The 17465-nt window shown below is 42.2% G+C and overlaps 1 protein-coding gene across 8 annotated transcripts in view; it reads right to left on the bottom strand.

The window, feature by feature from the left end:
- JADE3 (jade family PHD finger 3) overlaps positions 1-12350 on the bottom strand; it is a 65838-nt gene extending 53488 nt beyond the window's left edge. The window contains exons 1-2 of one of the 8 annotated variants that reach the window (XM_074535731.1): positions 11957-12350; positions 10685-10879 (exon numbers count right to left, since the gene is read on the bottom strand). In XM_074535731.1, coding sequence (XP_074391832.1) covers positions 10685-10742 — 58 coding nt within the window. In that variant the 5' untranslated portion in view covers positions 10743-10879; positions 11957-12350. Of the gene's footprint in view, positions 1-7852; positions 7940-10684; positions 10880-11353; positions 11649-11775; positions 11893-11956 lie in introns of those variants that run through there. The other 7 variants (XM_074535734.1, XM_074535735.1, XM_074535732.1 and 4 more) reach the window with 7 other exon arrangements.
- Between the last annotated feature and the right edge of the window lie 5115 nt (positions 12351-17465).

The raw sequence follows: 17465 nt of genomic DNA on the forward strand, positions 1-17465 counted from the left end.
CAGATGCTGCAGTGTACAGCTGCATGCAAGGACAGTTAGTGCACAGCAGCTCAGATCCCTGCTCCTCTTTTTGGAATGAAATGTTAAGGCAATGTGCTACTTTAGCCTGGTGCAGGATGCATCTCTCTCAGAAGAGGTATTCCCTGCAGCAGGATGCACCTCAAGGCAAAGGAATGTAGAAGAAAGAATACAAATGCATGAGGCAGAAGGCTGCAGAACAAGATCTAAACTGAGATAAAAACATAGGAAACTGGCAGGAGGCCTCCTGATCCACAAAGCCTGGAATGGGGTACAGGCAGAAACAACAGAAGTATTTTGGCACTACCTGCTACCAGAAACTTGGAAACAGGTCTGTGAGCCACAGAGCAGCAAAAACAAGCTATTTATGAGGATCTTGAGCAAAACAAAATGGATGCAGTTCTTGAGGAAGGAGATCATTACATGTCCTGCTGTTAGCCACAGCCACATGCTGGCCAGTTGGACTTCAAGTATCAACCCACCTCATTTGACTTCTACCTCCTGTACTAAGCAGATGTGCTGGTGTGCATTTCCTGTAGCTGAGTGATGGCAGTACTGTTCCATGCTATTTTCTGAAGGGTGGTTCAAACAAACATTTCAGAAGCAATAATCTAGATGACCTAGAAGCATCTTTTTCCATAGCCAAATTCTATTATTTAATGCAACTATATTTGTACACAGACCTTTAGTGGAGATCTTAAAATAAAAAATAAAACTATTTATGTGTGAGAACTTACAAAGTATGGTAAGATAACAGATGCTATGTTTCTGATGCAACAGCTATGCCATTTCCATACTCTCCACAGCAAGTTCCATGACCCCACCACACACAAAAGAGAGTTACAAACGCTAAAAGCAGTATATGGATCCTCCACACAATGACAATATAAAATATGAAGGGACATATTTAACCTTTGGACCAAAGTAATACCAAACTGTGCACTCCAATGTACTCAAGCTAGAGCTCTGGAACAAGAAACAGCAAACACCACAAGGTTTTAACTCCCCACCCAGCAAATGGAAAGGTCTTTACAGTGAGATTCAAAGTGCCCAGCATGTTCAGGACAGCCAGTTCACATACCAAATAGGGAATGATGCCAGAACTCTCTCTTCTCACACATTCAACTACTGATTTGCAGTTCTGTGAAGGATACCTTCAGGAATCAAATACATGCTGGGACTTCTCTTCCTCCTCTCCTCATATGTACTCTTCAAGCATGCAAGGACAGTTAGTACATAGCAGCTCAAATCCCTGCTCCTCTTTTGTGGGACAGAATGTTAAGGAGATATGTTACTTCGGCCTGGTGCAGGATGCATGTCTCTCTGAAGAGCGGCTATTCCCTGCAGCAGGATGCACCTCAAGACACAAAGTGTCAGCAGTTGCCAAACCTTCAAAGGCTGTCCTTAGTTTTCACCCCATCTTCCCAATCCTCCTCTCTGGTCAACCAAGAGTCTACCCCAGCACTTTCTGCCTTTTGCTCAAACCCTTTTCCATTGCACAACTCTGCTGCTGCCTACCTACAGCACTTAAGCATCTATGGTCATTCCCATCACTTCACCAGAAGACCACTCTGTACAAGCATTTCTTATCTATGCTGTGCTATTTTGCTTCAACCATTTACTTGCAGGATGACCAACCACCAGTTGCTGGGGAATGTCAGGAGGAACTCGTAGCTCAAACCACCACCACAACAAATGAGCCTGCCGAGCCTCTGTTCCTATCCTAGTCAATGCAAATAAAAAAACAGGAAACTACAGGCAAAAAGACTGAGAATAATTTATACCTGGATTACAGGAGGAAAGTTATCTCACAACTGGATGATAGCAAGAAAAGATTCTGTCTCCTTTTCTGGATACACTAAGTTGTGATGCTCACCAGTGTACAATACAAGGCTTCAGAAATGCTACAGAGCACACTCTTTTGAGTTTCTTCAAATACTCCAGCTATGTAGAAATTGAGTAAAGAGCAGTGTAGATACTGAATATTCCTGGCCCTTAAGGAGGTCACAGTGGCCACAGAAAAATAACCCTCATAAACAGCTCACCTCACATAAAACCATTTAGTCAGTATTTAACTGAATGTCAGCTCCCAGAGGAAAAAAAAAAAAAGGAGGCCAGAAAAAGGTAACAGTGTTAACTTCACTTGATGATCACAATGATTTAAAGTACTTTTGACATCCTTTATTAAACCTGGCACATTGGTATTTGTGATTTTTCATAAGGAAAGCCTCTCTGTTCCTTCATGGTCAGACATCAAACCAGCACTTAAACTGTGACCTTCCCCTGCAAAGAAACTGCATAAATAAATAAAGCACCCAAGCTTTGCCCTTAGACCGCAAAAACACAAGGCTGGGAGCACAATCAAATGACAATTAATGAAGCAGCAGACACTAAAACACAGTAAACAAGACTTCATCACCTTCATCCTCTGTGGCTGCAAACCCCATGGCAGCAACCAAATATGCCTTCTTCACTGCAGATGATATTTAATGGTTGGAAAGGGTTGTGTTGTTTTTTTTTTTTTTTTACTGCTATAAAGGAGAAACTTGTGTCAATCTTTTTCCAAAGTCATTTCTACTCAGTTATACAAAACACATGACAAACTCTGAGAAACAAGCAGAGAAACTTAGATCTTGGTGGAGTCAATGGGAATGAAAGCCACTGCCAAAACAAAGCCAGAAATTAGCAAAACATTTATCTGATGAATTTGTGATCCAAATTCCTAAATTACAAAACTGAGCTTATTTCTTTTTAAAATCTTCTGATGCAAATATATTGGGGAAGGGTGGGGGATTGCAAGACCAAGTTGCAAAGCACAAAAACTATTCTTTTTCAAAGTACCCACTGTCATAACAACTTACTGTCAAAAGGAAAAACCTTTACCAGAATTGTCTAAAATATTTAGATCTTTCTGTTTTCTTGTAGTTTATTAATGTAGGACTTCTACTACACAAATCTGTTGCCTTTACAGAAGCAAAACTTCTGATATTGCTTAGCAAGGGATAAAACTAGATTTGGACAGTTTCCCAGCCACGTCATTATGGATAGGCTTCCACCAGTTCCAAGAAGGACAGCAGGTAACACTGCCCTTCACAATACACTGGCATTAAAAATAAAAAGAGAGAAAACTTGCCTTAATAGGTTTGCTCCCTTAAGAGTTTTACATTACTTCTGCTTACCTGAAGCACAAAAACGTCAATAATCCTGCCAGACCTGGAAAGCTCAAAAGCAGAAGTAAACAAAGGAGCTGAGCTTTGTCTCCTTTGAGAATTGCCATCATGCAGTTAAATCCACAATTCTGACTGATTAAATCCCTGTGAACCTATAAGGGACCACAAACAGGCAGAGGTGACATAGAGCACCCTAATGTGACATTAAATCCTCTAAAAGATAGATCTGAAGACGCTTTGTTATGGCCAAAGGAATCTGGTACAGGAGTGAAGGTGGCTCAACTTGTCGAGCCCTTGTGCAAAGGCTGACACTAATGCCACTTCAGAATTCGGTGTACATGACCAGTCAGATCATTATAACAGTTACACCAGAGTAACACCTTCAAGCTGTTATGAAAGCTGACTTCTTTGATAGAATGAGCTTAGGATAGATTCCCTGAAATTATTTAAAGGGAGAAAAGAAAAATAACATTTTGACAAAAAAAATTATCTTAGAGTTGCAAATGGTTAAAAAAGGGTTTGATACAAGTAACCAGGACACATTAAAATGTTTTAAAAGTTACTCCACTAAACCAATGCTTTGCCACTGTCTCACTTTTTCTAGCACTTCCTCCCAATATAAAAGCAACTTTGTTTTGAAACACTCTCACTATCTGTACCAAAGTAAATACAATTGTTGATGTGTGTCTAAGTTCAACATACAGACTTAACTTCCTTAACCAAGCAAAATTTACCTATGTACAGGCATAACACAGAAGGGTTTCTTGTTCAACACTAGCTAAATAGTCATCACTCCAATATCAGCATTCACCAGGAAAAAAGTTTAATATCACAAATCCTTCTATTAATGAATTTTTAAAAATACAACTTAAATTTGCAGTGCATGATGCTTTTATACATAGACATACGTAAACTCCCACAAATGTATCAGCCACAAAAAAAAACCCAAAAAAACTTACAAAAAAACACTGATGAAGGAAAATGCCCCCTTTATCAGACTGAGCAAACTTACACCAAAAACATCCCCAAACCAACAAGTCTGCCAAAATACTTTCAGGTTGACTGCTAACAATCTAGAAGTCCATACTGTCTGTAGTCTGGTAGAGGAGACAGATTTAATTTTACCTTGATGATTTATAGGGTCTCAAGAAGACTATGAGACATTCACTGGAAACACTGATTTCTCCAATAATAAGGAAAAAGTTGGAAAGTTAAGTCAAAAAGAAGAGGAGAGGGCCAAAGGGAGACTACAGAGCCATCAAAGACATGGATGGCTGAGAGAGATAAGTAAGAACTACAAATCACATTCAACTTCTCATCTGCAATTGAGGCTTTAGTTTTTCCCTTAAGTTTCTTCAGACTTTTTTTTTCCAATTCTTATCCCATTCATACTTCAAAAATGGACTGATTCAGATGTAGAAGTCAAGCACACAGAAGTGAACACAGAAAACAAAGTAGTTCAATAATTTTAAAGAATGAAATGGCACCTGCAAAAGCTACTAGATTTCAGTAAATTCATGCACATCCCTGTTTGGTGTTACATATAGAGGCTTCTGCAAATCTAGAACAAGTACAAGAAGATGCCAAACAAAGGATCTAAGACAGCACTTAAGCCAGTTTAATCCACGCAATGGGAGTCACAGGGCTCTGACTGATACTGAGCTGATTGGCAGGAGTGTAAGCTTTCTAAGAACTTATGTCCCACCTTCTCAAGTCTTATGGCATTTACAGAGGAAGAAAAATGAAAACATCATGCATCAGATCCATATGTATTCAGTTTTAAGCAACAGAGGGAAGACTACTAAGAATACTAAGTACTGAAACAAAGTTTAACATACTCTTTCTTGGAGCTCAGAGCAGAGCCCCATTTTCTACAGTATTATACCACAGATATTCTGTCCCTGTATAGGTGTGCAACCAAATAAAGGCAAGTCAGATCTCCATCAAAACTGCAGAAACACACAGGAATGTAACCTGTCAGTCACCAGCAAAATCTCATTCAGTTGCCATTTTAAGTAAACGCTTTGTACACTAGCTATCTACATAAGTATTTGGATCAAAAATATGTTTACTACTAACTGCAGCAAACTTAGGCATCTGAAAAATACCTGAATAAAGAACAGCTTTCACAATTTTCATAAAATATTACTGGAAATTATAGTATGAATCATTAAAAAGTACAAAACTACAAGAATCAAAATGAAACCACTTGAATTTATGGATACCAGTTGCAAAGGACATACAAAACCATTTTGCATCATTTCTATTTATATAAAAATACAGAATTATTTCTTCCCATTTTCATCTTTTTCTTCTTTGGCCCAAAAAAGTGAAGAAGCACTAACCAAACAAAGTGAAGAAAATTGGTATCTGTCATACAGACATAATATTTTGAAAAAATATCTTCCTTACAAGAATCAGTACCATAAGAAGAAGTGAATTTTACTTCCTAGGTATGCCAACAGCCATTACAATACTGTTGTTCATAAACACGTACCTTACATTAAGATCAACTTTTTGGTTCCTCCCTCACTCCTAGCACATTCTGTTGCAGAGCTGCAAGCTCAAATTTGTCAAGCAAAATGCTTCACTTACTTCTTAAGATTGCTCATTTCATGCTACAATGGAAATGATTACATTGTTAACATAAGGAAGACTGCAACTTCATTATCAGGTTTAAGTATCTCTCTTTCAGTTACTTAAATGACAAGCAATTTGATTTTTGTAAAAGAAACACAACTGCTCTTGAATTAGGCCCAAGCTGAAGAGATGCTGGAACTCCCCCAAACAAGGTTAAGGATGTCAAAGCATAGCAGCAACGCTGACAAGCAGTACCCCTTCCTTTTCCAGTGCTCTGGTCAGCAGTTCTTGAAAAAAAAAAAAAGCTACCATAAAAAGCTATTATGTGCTTGAAATGAGCATTTTTATCCTCTCTCCTATCAAACAACATCTAACAAGTTTACATTGCACTGCAGAGTAATCACTCGTTATCACTGTTTCAGTCACTATTTTCCTGCTGGGAAAAGAGTCTATTAGTATGAAAGCAGGAAGAAGAGCACCACTTTACTACTGCTCTTTCTATCCAAGTATTAATAAAAGTGGGAGAGGTATTAGTCCTACTTCTCTGCTGAGGCTCCTCCTGGCCAGATAATTGCTGAGCCTTACACTTTCCTGCGTGTCCCCAATACACTCACACACTGAGTATTTCAGCTCCACAAGGTCCTCGGTTGGCTTGCTTTTTCATTAAAGCCAAAGCCTGTACAGGACACAGACACTATTTCCTATGATGAGTCCTCTACAGCCACTTTCATATCAAAGCTTGCAAATTAACACTGAAAAAATATTTAATAAGTACAAGCAGTTAAAAGCAGAACAAATAAAGAGAATTAAACACAAGGAATCCCACTAGGGACATTTGTTTCCTCCCTTGACAGGATAGACATTTCTCCTATACACTTTTGTATCCAGCAGCTCAAGATGTCACATTTTCTGACTTGTCAGCAGATAGAAAATACTACCTTTTTATTCTGCTATACTTGATATGTAGGGGAAGATTTAAATATTTGCACACTAAAAGAAATTTTCTCAATACCACCACAGTCCATAGAGGAATCATTATTTAAAAACTGTCTGGTCTGTTAAACCTAGACTTAGATTTTTAAGTACGAACAAAAGCTCATAGTTCAGTTATGGTTTTCAAGGGCTTGTGAACAGCCATGTTACTGTAGCTCTTGTCTAGAACTTGCAGTAAATCCATCATTTATCTACAGATTTAAACAATTTCAGTCATTCAATATTACATAATAAACTACATAGCATAATTAAAAGACAACACCCAGGCAGAACTTCTCCTATGCAGTTCTCCTCTCATTATTTTGCCATCAACCCAACAACATATTCCAAAATAAGAACTACCTGAAAATAAAAATCAGCTTGGAAAACTCTTCATAACACAGTCAAACAAAATTACCTAGTTACAATAAATATTCCTGGTCAGTTGTTTCAATTTGCACCTCCTGGTGTGTGGGGTATCACCCCTCCCTTTGGAGGATCTCAGGCATCCCAGCCTTGACTCACCCACTGCACTACGCTAACTCTCGGAGGCTGTTGGACTTGCTGTGCACCAAAACCACTTGTGCAGGCATGAAACTGCTCTTTAAGACATGAGCAAGAGCCTGAGCCTTTCACCAGCAAAGGCTATCAACAATCAGGAGCTTTAAGCACGTAAGACAAACCCTCAGAAAATATTCAGGAGTAACTTTTTAGGGCAAGGTAGGAAAAAAGGAAGAAGGAAGGAAAGGGGGCTGCAGGAAGCCCAGAACAGTAGATTAGCAAAATAATACAAAATTCCCCCAAGACTGTGTGACAAACATATTCAGTTTAGCAACCAGTCAGGCATGTGGCACAAACCTGTTTTTTTACCATCTCCTAGAGCTCTAATTAAAACACAAAGAGACATTAACGACACAATTTGTTATGTTCACCATTCAATTCAATGATGAGGAAGCACAGCTCTTTAAGCTAATGCTGTAACAGGTGTACTTTGAAGAAGAAAAGCACTCCAAAGTTTTCAAAGTCTAACAAGCCAAGGCAAGCATCCCAGTATTTAATCCAGGAGAAAGTTATAACAAATAGCATCAGCAGTCACGAGCTTATCCTCCCACCTTCTCCTGCTTCTCTGAAGAGGGCGACTAAGCAAGTGCCAGTGGAGCCTCCGCAGTCATGCTCACAGCTCGGGGTCTCTTCCATTCCTTTAAATCCAAGCAAAGCCTGCATTATTGCTCTACAAATGCAGGAGCATTCCTTAGGTCCAAGATCACGCATCCCAGACTGCTCTAATCCCTAAATTCGTGGTCTCCTACACACTGAAATAAGATATTAAATGTTGGAAGAGTTCAGATGTCATCTAGAAAAGGGTAACTTGGAAGCAAATTAATAAGAAAGAGTGAACAGCCAGGGAAACAGGGAGGTGCTTGTTAATTACATCAGCATCTTTCCACAGAAAGCAACACCCAGTTTGTCACATTACATTTCTGAAACTTATTTACCAGATGCTTTCTTGTAGTCAAAATAAGTTGAAGTATCAATAAAAATAGTACCTATAGACAAATTTTTTAGGGATTTATTAGACATGCAGCTGTAGCTGAAAAACAGCATTAAAAAAAGTATTTTTAAAGTGACAGATGTAATTGATCATTTAACATGAATAAATATAAAAGAAATCAATTTTCAAATTGAAACACTATCATTTTTATTAGCAGCATTAGATTAAAATAAGCTATGAGTTAAAATGTAAAATTTCATACAGTTATCTCACTTTTCAGAGGTGCCATCAAGCCCTCCAGATCTCCAGCATCTCCCACTCCCACCTGACCCAGCCTCCACCAGCATAAAACCTGTCAGGGCCTTGACATAACATTTTGTACATCAGCTCTTCAAGATGCAAATAGCATCTGTTGGCTTCCATTACATAAATACTCCCGATAAGAGCTATTATTAACTTGTTAGTTTCCATTTTAAGTAAAGTATGTAAAAATTGTATTTATGTCTCCAATTACATGAAGCCTTGAACATTACAGGCACTTCAAATCTTCAGAAAAGAGAAACACCACACAATGTCAGAGGCTCCCCTCTCTGTAAAATTCAAAAGCCCCCGAGCCCCCTTAGCTATAGCTCCCACAAAAATTGTGGGAGTGGAGAGATTAAGCAACATGCGCAAATAGCAAGTTTTGGCTCAGCCCATTTCTGTCCATAATGAAAGAAGTCACCAACTAAAACACAAACACTACCACTGATCTAGACAAAACAGTAAATTTTTGGTTATAAATGCACTGAGAGAATTATACCTATACTTAACCAAATATTAACTTTTACATTTTGGTTGAATACAACATTCTTTGCTATCAAATTACCTGGTATTTTCTGAAGAGTGGTCATAACACTACACCATCAGACCCATTCGAGTAATAGCCCCCCAAAGCACATACTAACTTTTGAAGGAGACTTCTAGGGACTAAAGGAGGAAGACAAACCACAGAAACAGATGTTTACATCACATTTCCATCCATGGATGATAAAAGATGCACAACAGAAATGGGTGCACATTCCTTCTCCAGATGCATCCCATGTCTTGCCAAGCTAACCAAAAATATGCAGGCACCATGCCCTGCTTCTCACCCACTGGGGCATGATAGTCAGAAATTAATTACAAAGATTAAAATAAGCTACCTAAATAGACCACAAGGAACACTGCAGGAGTGTTTCAAACTCAAGTCAGCTTGCGCAGGGTTTAGTTTCACTTCTCCCCATCAGGTCTACCAAACCCAGCCATTTTCACCATAGCCTTGGACACTTGCCAACACACTAGCCAGAAGCTGAGGTCACCAGCCAAGCCATCCCCCAGGCCAGCTGCAGCAAGCTCTTGGGGAAAATGCTCTACAGCATTCAGCATGTGGGAGCTACTGCAGTGACCACACACACATCTCGGCCCGTGTGTATATACATAGAGAAATGTACAGGTAAAAATAATACTCAAATCTAGCTAAGAAGGCGTCATATAAATTCTTCTCCATAAGTGAATTATCCAGGTCTGTTAAAAGTATGCACATATTTTAAAAATCAAAATTAAAGCCCACAACAATCCCAGGTATCCTAATAAATCCTAAACACAAACTTCCTGATTTTCTGCTGCTGAGAGGAAGTGCACAGAACCACAGAGAAGAAAACAGCTGGGTTTATTCTAACACTACACTGAGATCTATCTATCCCAGGCTCTTACATTCACAGTGGATTTTCATGGTTTTAATGAGATCCCAAATGAACATGCATCCTTGCCAATAAATGCCACTGCATATGTTCCTACATCAGTTCTCTAGCAAACCTTTGTGGCTATCTGCTACATGTACATAACACAAATATAACAAAAAAAGACCTACAGTCAGACCCAATTCAGAGGAATTTTTGCCACTGGGGGATGGCGGCTTGCTCTGTAAGAGGAACCTAGAAAGAGGAAACATCAAAGGAGGGACAGGTAACAGAAACAGTTCTGCTATTTTGATTACTTTTACTGCATCTAAAGTCCAACTTTTGCAAATAAACCTTTCAAGTTCTCCTCCTCTCTGCAATAAAACCAGGGCATGTCACGTCTAGTCTGAAAAGAGGTCAGACGTTCAATTAAAAAAGAAAAACAAAACAACACAAACTTTAGATTCTAAAAGTACTAATTTACTTTTACTTTGAAAAGGTCAGAGACTTCTAATTGCATTTTCTCCCATTGGTAAGTGCAGGTAAAGACTTTTCTGGTGTCTCCTTAAGGAACTCTGTGGCAAGCTGGAATGTTACGCAAATGTGCCTTCATCCAGGTCGACCTTTCCAGCCTAAGGCTCTCACACTTTTCAAGGCAGCTCTCTAACCATCACTAAGATGCAGTCTCACTGAGTAGAGATGAGCAGGTGTGCTCAAGATCCCCTACAGAACAGCCCATAACAAGCACCAACCTGATGTAAAAAGTCGGCTGCTGATCATGCATCTTGCAAGCATCAGGACAAAATACATTTTTCTTAATCTTTCAGTTTTAGGGCAAAGGCTCTTTTATATTATCAGAGAAGCACAACAGCTTTCAAGTATGTAGTGTGTAGTAATTGAAGGCTTTCTTATCATACTTGGATGTTGTCTTCAGCATCCCTTTTCTCCTGAACATGAAAAAAACCATTAGGCTTCGAAGCACAGTGCAAAGTGAGTGATATTTTAATAAAAATACATAGCTGCTCGTTATAACAATTGCAAACAATAGCTGAACTCCTCAAGTAACTACAAGTGCTTTTTTAAAATAACTCTAGTTAAAACACAGAAAAAAGTGGTGTTTATTTGCCTGGTAACATGCATTTTAGGGTGCCCTGTACCAAATTCTCCCATTAATCATCCCATTATTATTTGCAAGTATAAATACTTTTACTACATCCCCAGCCGCTAACCACACCGATCGCGGCACATCCATAGACCGAAGCCATGCCTTTGCAGAAACATGAACAGCATTAAAGCGAACAGCATTCAAGGGAGGAAGGTTTGATCTGGAGAAGTGAAGCCGGGACCTTTCCGCTCCTCTGCCTGCAGGCACAGGGGGCACCGGGGGGCCACCCGCCCCCGCCGCTCGGGAAAAAACTTACCTTGGCGGCGCGGCGGGGCGGGCTGCGCTAGCGCTTCATTGTCAAACTCAGTTCTAGCAAGTTCCTCGACATACCGGCGGAGCGGTGCTCAGTGGCGGACAAGCGCCCGGCTGTCTGTCTGTCTGTCTGCCCGCCCGCCAGCCACGCCCAGCCGCGCTCCGCAGGGCCCCGCCGGCTCGGGCACCGCCGGGTCGCCGCCTCTCCGGGCTGCGGCGAACAAAAGGGCGCTTGGCCGGAGGTCGCCCGGCCCTTGCCGCCCTCCGCGGGTGCAGCGCCCGCCCGGCTCCAGAGCCGCCGTAACTTTTCCCTCCGGACGCGGCCGGGGCCGCAGCGCCCACACCGGACGGGCTGCCCGCCGCGCCATGCCGCCCGCCCGCCGCCCCCGGCGCGGCAACGCGCGCTCTCCGCCGCTCCCCACGTACCCGCAGCGCCCGCCGCCTCTCCGCGCTCGCCGCCGCTTCCTCCTCCTCCTCCCTCCTGCCCGGCCTTGGCGCCAAACGCCGCCGCCGCAGGCCCGGCGCCTCCCCCGCACAGGCCCGGCGCGGCGGCCCCGGCGCCCGCCCCCCGCCCCGCCTCCATGCGGGCAGCCCGGGCCGCGCTCACCTCCTGCCGCCGGCCCGGCCCGGCGCGCCGCCGCCTCCTCCTCCTGCTCCTGCCCTGCTCGCTGCCGTGGGCGGCCGCGGCCGTCAGGGCTGGCGCTCCCGCCGCGGCGGCGGCTCCTGCTGCGGGTGCTGCTGGTGCCGTCCCGCGCCGGCGCGCATCGCCCCCGCCCGCCCGCCCGGGCCTGTGGCCGGCGGCGGCTCCCGCCCTGCGTGCCGGCTGCTCGGCGCGCCCGCAGCCCGGCCCGCTCCTCCTCCGGCGGCGGCGGCCGCACAAGAGCCCTATTGTATTATTGACACTGCTGGGCTTCAGGCCCCGCCTCTTCCCCTTCCCTCCCTGCCCGCGCCGGGCCTTCCTGCCAGCTGCGCCGGCAGAGCCGCCCCCCGCCCGGAGAGCGAGCGGGAAGCGCACGGCAGGGAAGGAAGAAGGGCAGCGTGTCTGGTGAAGGTGTGGAGCGCATGTCCTGCGAGGAGCGGCTGAGGGAGCTGCGGGTGTTCAGCCTGCAGAAGAGGAGGCTCAGGGATGAACTTATCACTTTCTACAACCACGAAAGGAGGCTGTAGCCTGGTGGGGGTCAACATCTTCTCACAGGCAACCAGTGACAGGACAAGAGGTCATAGTCTAAAACTATGGACGGGAGTTTTAGGTCCCATGTTTTAGGACATGAGGAAGAATTTTTCCACAGAAAGGGCGATTAGATATTGGAATGGGCTGCCCAGGGAGTTAGTGCAGTCACCGTCCCTGGAGATGTTTAAGACTGGATGTGGCTCTCAGTGTCATGGTCTAGTTGACATAGTAGAGTTTGGTCATGGGTTGGACTCGATGCTCCCAGGGGTCTTTCCAACCTAATTCATTCTGTGGTTCTGTGAAGGGGCTGGAAGGGAAGGTCATCGTCTCAGCCCTTCCAGTGGGTGTCAGGGTCTGAGGGGAGAGAACCATACCTGAAACCAGATGAGAGACAGGAGCTGGCTCCTGCCGTTCCCGCATGTTACTTTTCCCTTTGCCACTTCAGAAGATGAGCCAAGGGGTAGTGCCTGGTATGCATCCCTGAAGCCACTGGCTACCAAGACTCAGCTTTGGACTGGGCAGCTGGTGGCAGCGATGGAGGTGGCCAGGCACCTCACCACATCCCTTTTACCTTCCAGCAGCTTCTGAGGGCACAATGCACCCATCTCAGCCCAGTCCAGCATTAAACTGGGAACTTAGTGGCACAATTTGTAAAATAAGGAGCATCAAGTTTTTCTTAAGGCAGCTTTTAGCCAGTTATCAGTGTTAATCATTCAGCCTTTGGCATTGAAACAACATTGGATAGAAAGCACAGTAGGAAGCATCAGAATAAAGGAAACAGTGGCAAAAATTCAGCAAACCTCCTTCGTTGTTACGCCCCACACCCACACTCATTTCCCATACTGCTATTACCAAGTATCGCTTGCGTCAAACCCTCTGGAAACCCCTTTTGCCTTCCTTAGCAGAAGGACTGCTGCAAAGAGTCTTAGCTGGAGATCATCCTTCAGCTGCTGCAGCCCTATTTCTCCATGCACACAGTAACTGAGGCATGGAAGGGCTATGGAAACTCAGCAGAGAAAGAAATGGAACCTGGGGACTCAGATGTGGGGTACAGGCCATCTCCTGAGGCCAGGCACAGAAGGAAACAGCACGATCATAATAAGGAGTACAAAGGAGAAAAAGGAAGAGATAAGCAGCAAGCATGGAAAGGATAGTTTGGCATGCCTGAGCTGCATTTCTACAATGTTTTCTGACAGCAGCTGAAAGATGAAGAGAAACAGATCATCAGAAGAGAGGCACTGTTTCAGCCAAATGTTCCATCTCGCTCAGCCTAGCCTCCCACCTGCTCTACCGAGTCACAGGCACCTCGCACTGATTTCCTCTTGGCCCATGTGGGCATCCACAGTAAGATACTTCCCCTGAGTGCTCTCCAAGTACTTAATCACATTTCCCAAACAGTATGTTGAGCGTTGTTTAGTAACCCTCAGCAAATCACTTCTCCAATACTTGTCCAAGTCAGCTCTTACTGAATTCTTGTGGGCTTCTGACTGTAAATCACTGCTGGCGAGGGCTTCCATGCCTCTACTACCTGCTTCAAAATAAAAAAAAAAAAAGTCTTTTTTCTTTGAAATAATTGGTTCATATTCCTGAGTGTAATATGAGGCATAGCTTTCTACAAATGCAGTTAGACCACAACTAAACAGCAATGCTGACACGTATGACTTCCTTCACACACCAGCAATCACCTCATTTGCCTTCAGTTCATTTACCTGCCAGAAAAGCACTCTGAGCATCTTCAGAAAACCACAATATCGAGTAAAACACCAAGAATGCTGCCCTTACCACTGCCACTTGTGGAATCCTTTATATCAAACCAGGTGGAGCAGGCAGCAAGGCAAGCAATATTAAATTCAAGACAAGAGATTTGAAAACCCAAATGAAGGGAATTCAGAGTGATAAAACCAAGTTCATGTACTAAAGACCTGTTTTCTTATCATAAAAGAAATAAAGTCTGATTGAGTTAAACTGAACAAAAACCATTTTCAAGTACCAATATCTTCCGTTAGGATTTCAGAGCAATTTATATTTTTTCTGTGTCCATGAAACCTGCTAAGTAGAGTATACTCACACCACACACACACCCACATATAGTGTTTAAAGTATCCATCATTCTGAAGGACAATAAAGAATGTATATTCCCATCAGTGAAGGAAACATCCTTACAAGAAGTTTCCTGACACATTACTTTATATATGAGTGACCTCATCAGGAGCAGATGCAGCCTAACCCAGGAAAGGTGTTAAGCAGCTATCTTCATTTCCCATGTCTGGAATCACACACACCTCCCTACACTGGCTGTTCCATGTCAAGAGAAAAAGGCATCCAAGCTTCTAATTCTGTAATAAATCTACAACTGTACATGGTGGGCTCATAGCCAAAAGATAAGTGACATAGGAAAACCCATATCAGAAAGTCTGTGGGGCTACAAATTTCAATAAATGCTTTACATTCATTGTGTATTTCTATAGGAACATCAAGCAAGATGAATAAATAGGAAGCAGATTGTACACTTTTGTTCTTTTTGAAGATGTATGCAACACAGTTTCTACATTTGCTCCCAAAAGGATGAACTACAGATGCTCTTATGCACCTAGAGAATATAAGGAATTTACAAAGCCAGATGTTAACATGTTGATAAAATGTAGCACAAACAGGAAGTCTTCCCAAAGAAAAGATGATCTGGAAACTAGAAGAGGTATGATCAGGGTAAAATAATGTATGCACATATACCATACCCAAGTTGAACCCAGTCCTAACTCAGCTGTACAAAAGCTGCCTGTGGTATATTAGGATATTAAGAAAGTTACACTGAAGTAGCATTTAACATTTGAGAAGATGGTCACACAGTTTGACATGGATCTGAGCCACAAGAGAAGCACCTCTAACTGAAATACCTAGAAGCACTCCAGTAAATTTGAATAACAAGTATTTTTTTATACTGCATCTGCTATCACTGATCAGATGCCAGGGAAGAAAAAGACAACAAGTATGTCACAGAGGAGTAGTTGGGGGAAATAAGCATTAGAAAGACCTGGGAAATTAAATCAAACCCCTTACCTCCAAGTCTTTGTGGCATTCCCAGCCTGTACATAGAAGCCTCCCTGGCCAGTGATTCTAGTTGTCTCTGATAAAAGAAATACACAGATACCAAAGGCTGGTTATACCGCTTTTCTTTGAAATGCATAGATGCTGCATAAAACTCCCTTCATCAGTAAGCAGATACCATTGATGAAACCTTGACACAATGTCCTTGAAACCAGAGCAAGCACTGGCAGTTACTGGCAAGAGACAGAAATGCTTAACTTCTTTATTTTCCTTTCACAGTGAGCAAAATTATTGAACTGTTACCATAAAGCACAAACATGCACCTGCAAATGAGAGCATAAATTATGACTGCGGAGAAACTTTCATTCTTCTGTGTAAAAAAATGCAAAGCAGAATCTCTAATAAGGATGGCTAGCCATCTCTAAACCCTTGTGACTAAAAATGTTTCTGATACTCACTAGCAGAAATAGAAGCAAAGAACACTCAGAGCTTCAAAAGATAGTCTTTAAACACTGAATCCAATCCTTTAGCACTTGTTGGGGCAGCTATCAAAAGATGCCCTCAGGTCATAGTACGGCCCTTCCATTTTATCTCCAGGACTCTATAAAAAAAGGCCCCTGAAGTGGTGGTTTTTTTTTGTTTTGTTTTGTAAAGGGACTTCAGAAATGGAGGGGAAGATCTCCCTTCATAAAAAGATCAGGACATTCAGACAAAAAAAAAAAAAGTACTTTCACGATCATGAACCATTTACGCTCTTAAGAGCAAAATGTCCCAGCTTCACTTCTCAGGATCTGACAAGTTCAAAGTTCTGTGCTTAGGGAGATCTTTGATTTATCTTTCTCCTTCTAAGACAGTAGCACAGAATGGAGAGGGATGCCAGTAGCTTTCAAAACCAATTAGTATTATAGATCTGTACCTTAAATGCATGGAAGTAAGTACCTAAAAAAAAAATGAATCAAGGAATACATGTTATGCTTGTATTAGTGAGGAAATAAAATTGCCTAAAAAATAAAGGAAATAAATTGCCTAAAAGAGGCAGCAAAGTTAGCTGCCTCTCTGGTGACGTACATCAGTTTGGGGGAAATCTCACCACAGCAGACAGCATCCAGGTAAGTAGGGTACAGTAGGGCTGCTGCTCCCTTCAGTGCTCAGAAATCACAGCTCTGTGATCACCCAACCTTTCCATATCCCTCAAAAGGTTTAATTATTTTTCTTTTTATTTTTGAGACACGAGTTTAATGGCTTAAGCAGGAAAATAAAAAGACAAACCAAAATAAAGAAACAAACCCAAGCTTTCAAAGTTTTCTTCCCTATGACAAAAGGTTCTTAAAAATCAAAGTGTAGATTCTCACTTGACTCTATGAACTGTGACTTCAGTACCACAATACTTGTGCTAAAATGAAGTTGAAAAAGCAGAGAGATCCATACCACTGTCATCTAGACACAGAGTCCTTTGAGCTCCCAGTGCTGCAGAGGTGCTTTGCCTTAAATTTAGCCTCATCATTTGGGTAGACCTTATAATAGCACATTGTTTTCAGCCTTTGCAGTTTGGGAATATCAGACAAACACTCATTTAAACATTGTTCAAGAGCCTTTTAACATCTCTGTAATTTCCTATCTATGAACTTTACCTGTTGTTTGAAGGACAAACTTTCTACATCTTTTTTAGCAAAAGGATACAAGTAAAAGCCACACATATTTGAAAGATCTCCTGGGCCCTTGCAGCACTGGCAGTTTTAAAGCCTTGAGCAATTGGAAAGAGGATGACTTGTACTTGACAGATGCTGGCCAGATTTCTTAATATACATTCTGGGAAAATACTCAGATATTCTGGCCATTAAATTGTCATAGCTGGGGATTATCACTAAATGAATCAAAAAAAAAAAAAAAAAAAAAAAGA

This window comes from Zonotrichia albicollis, chromosome 2 (assembly GCF_047830755.1).
Source record: "Zonotrichia albicollis isolate bZonAlb1 chromosome 2, bZonAlb1.hap1, whole genome shotgun sequence".
Classification (NCBI taxonomy): Eukaryota; Metazoa; Chordata; class Aves; order Passeriformes; family Passerellidae; genus Zonotrichia; species Zonotrichia albicollis.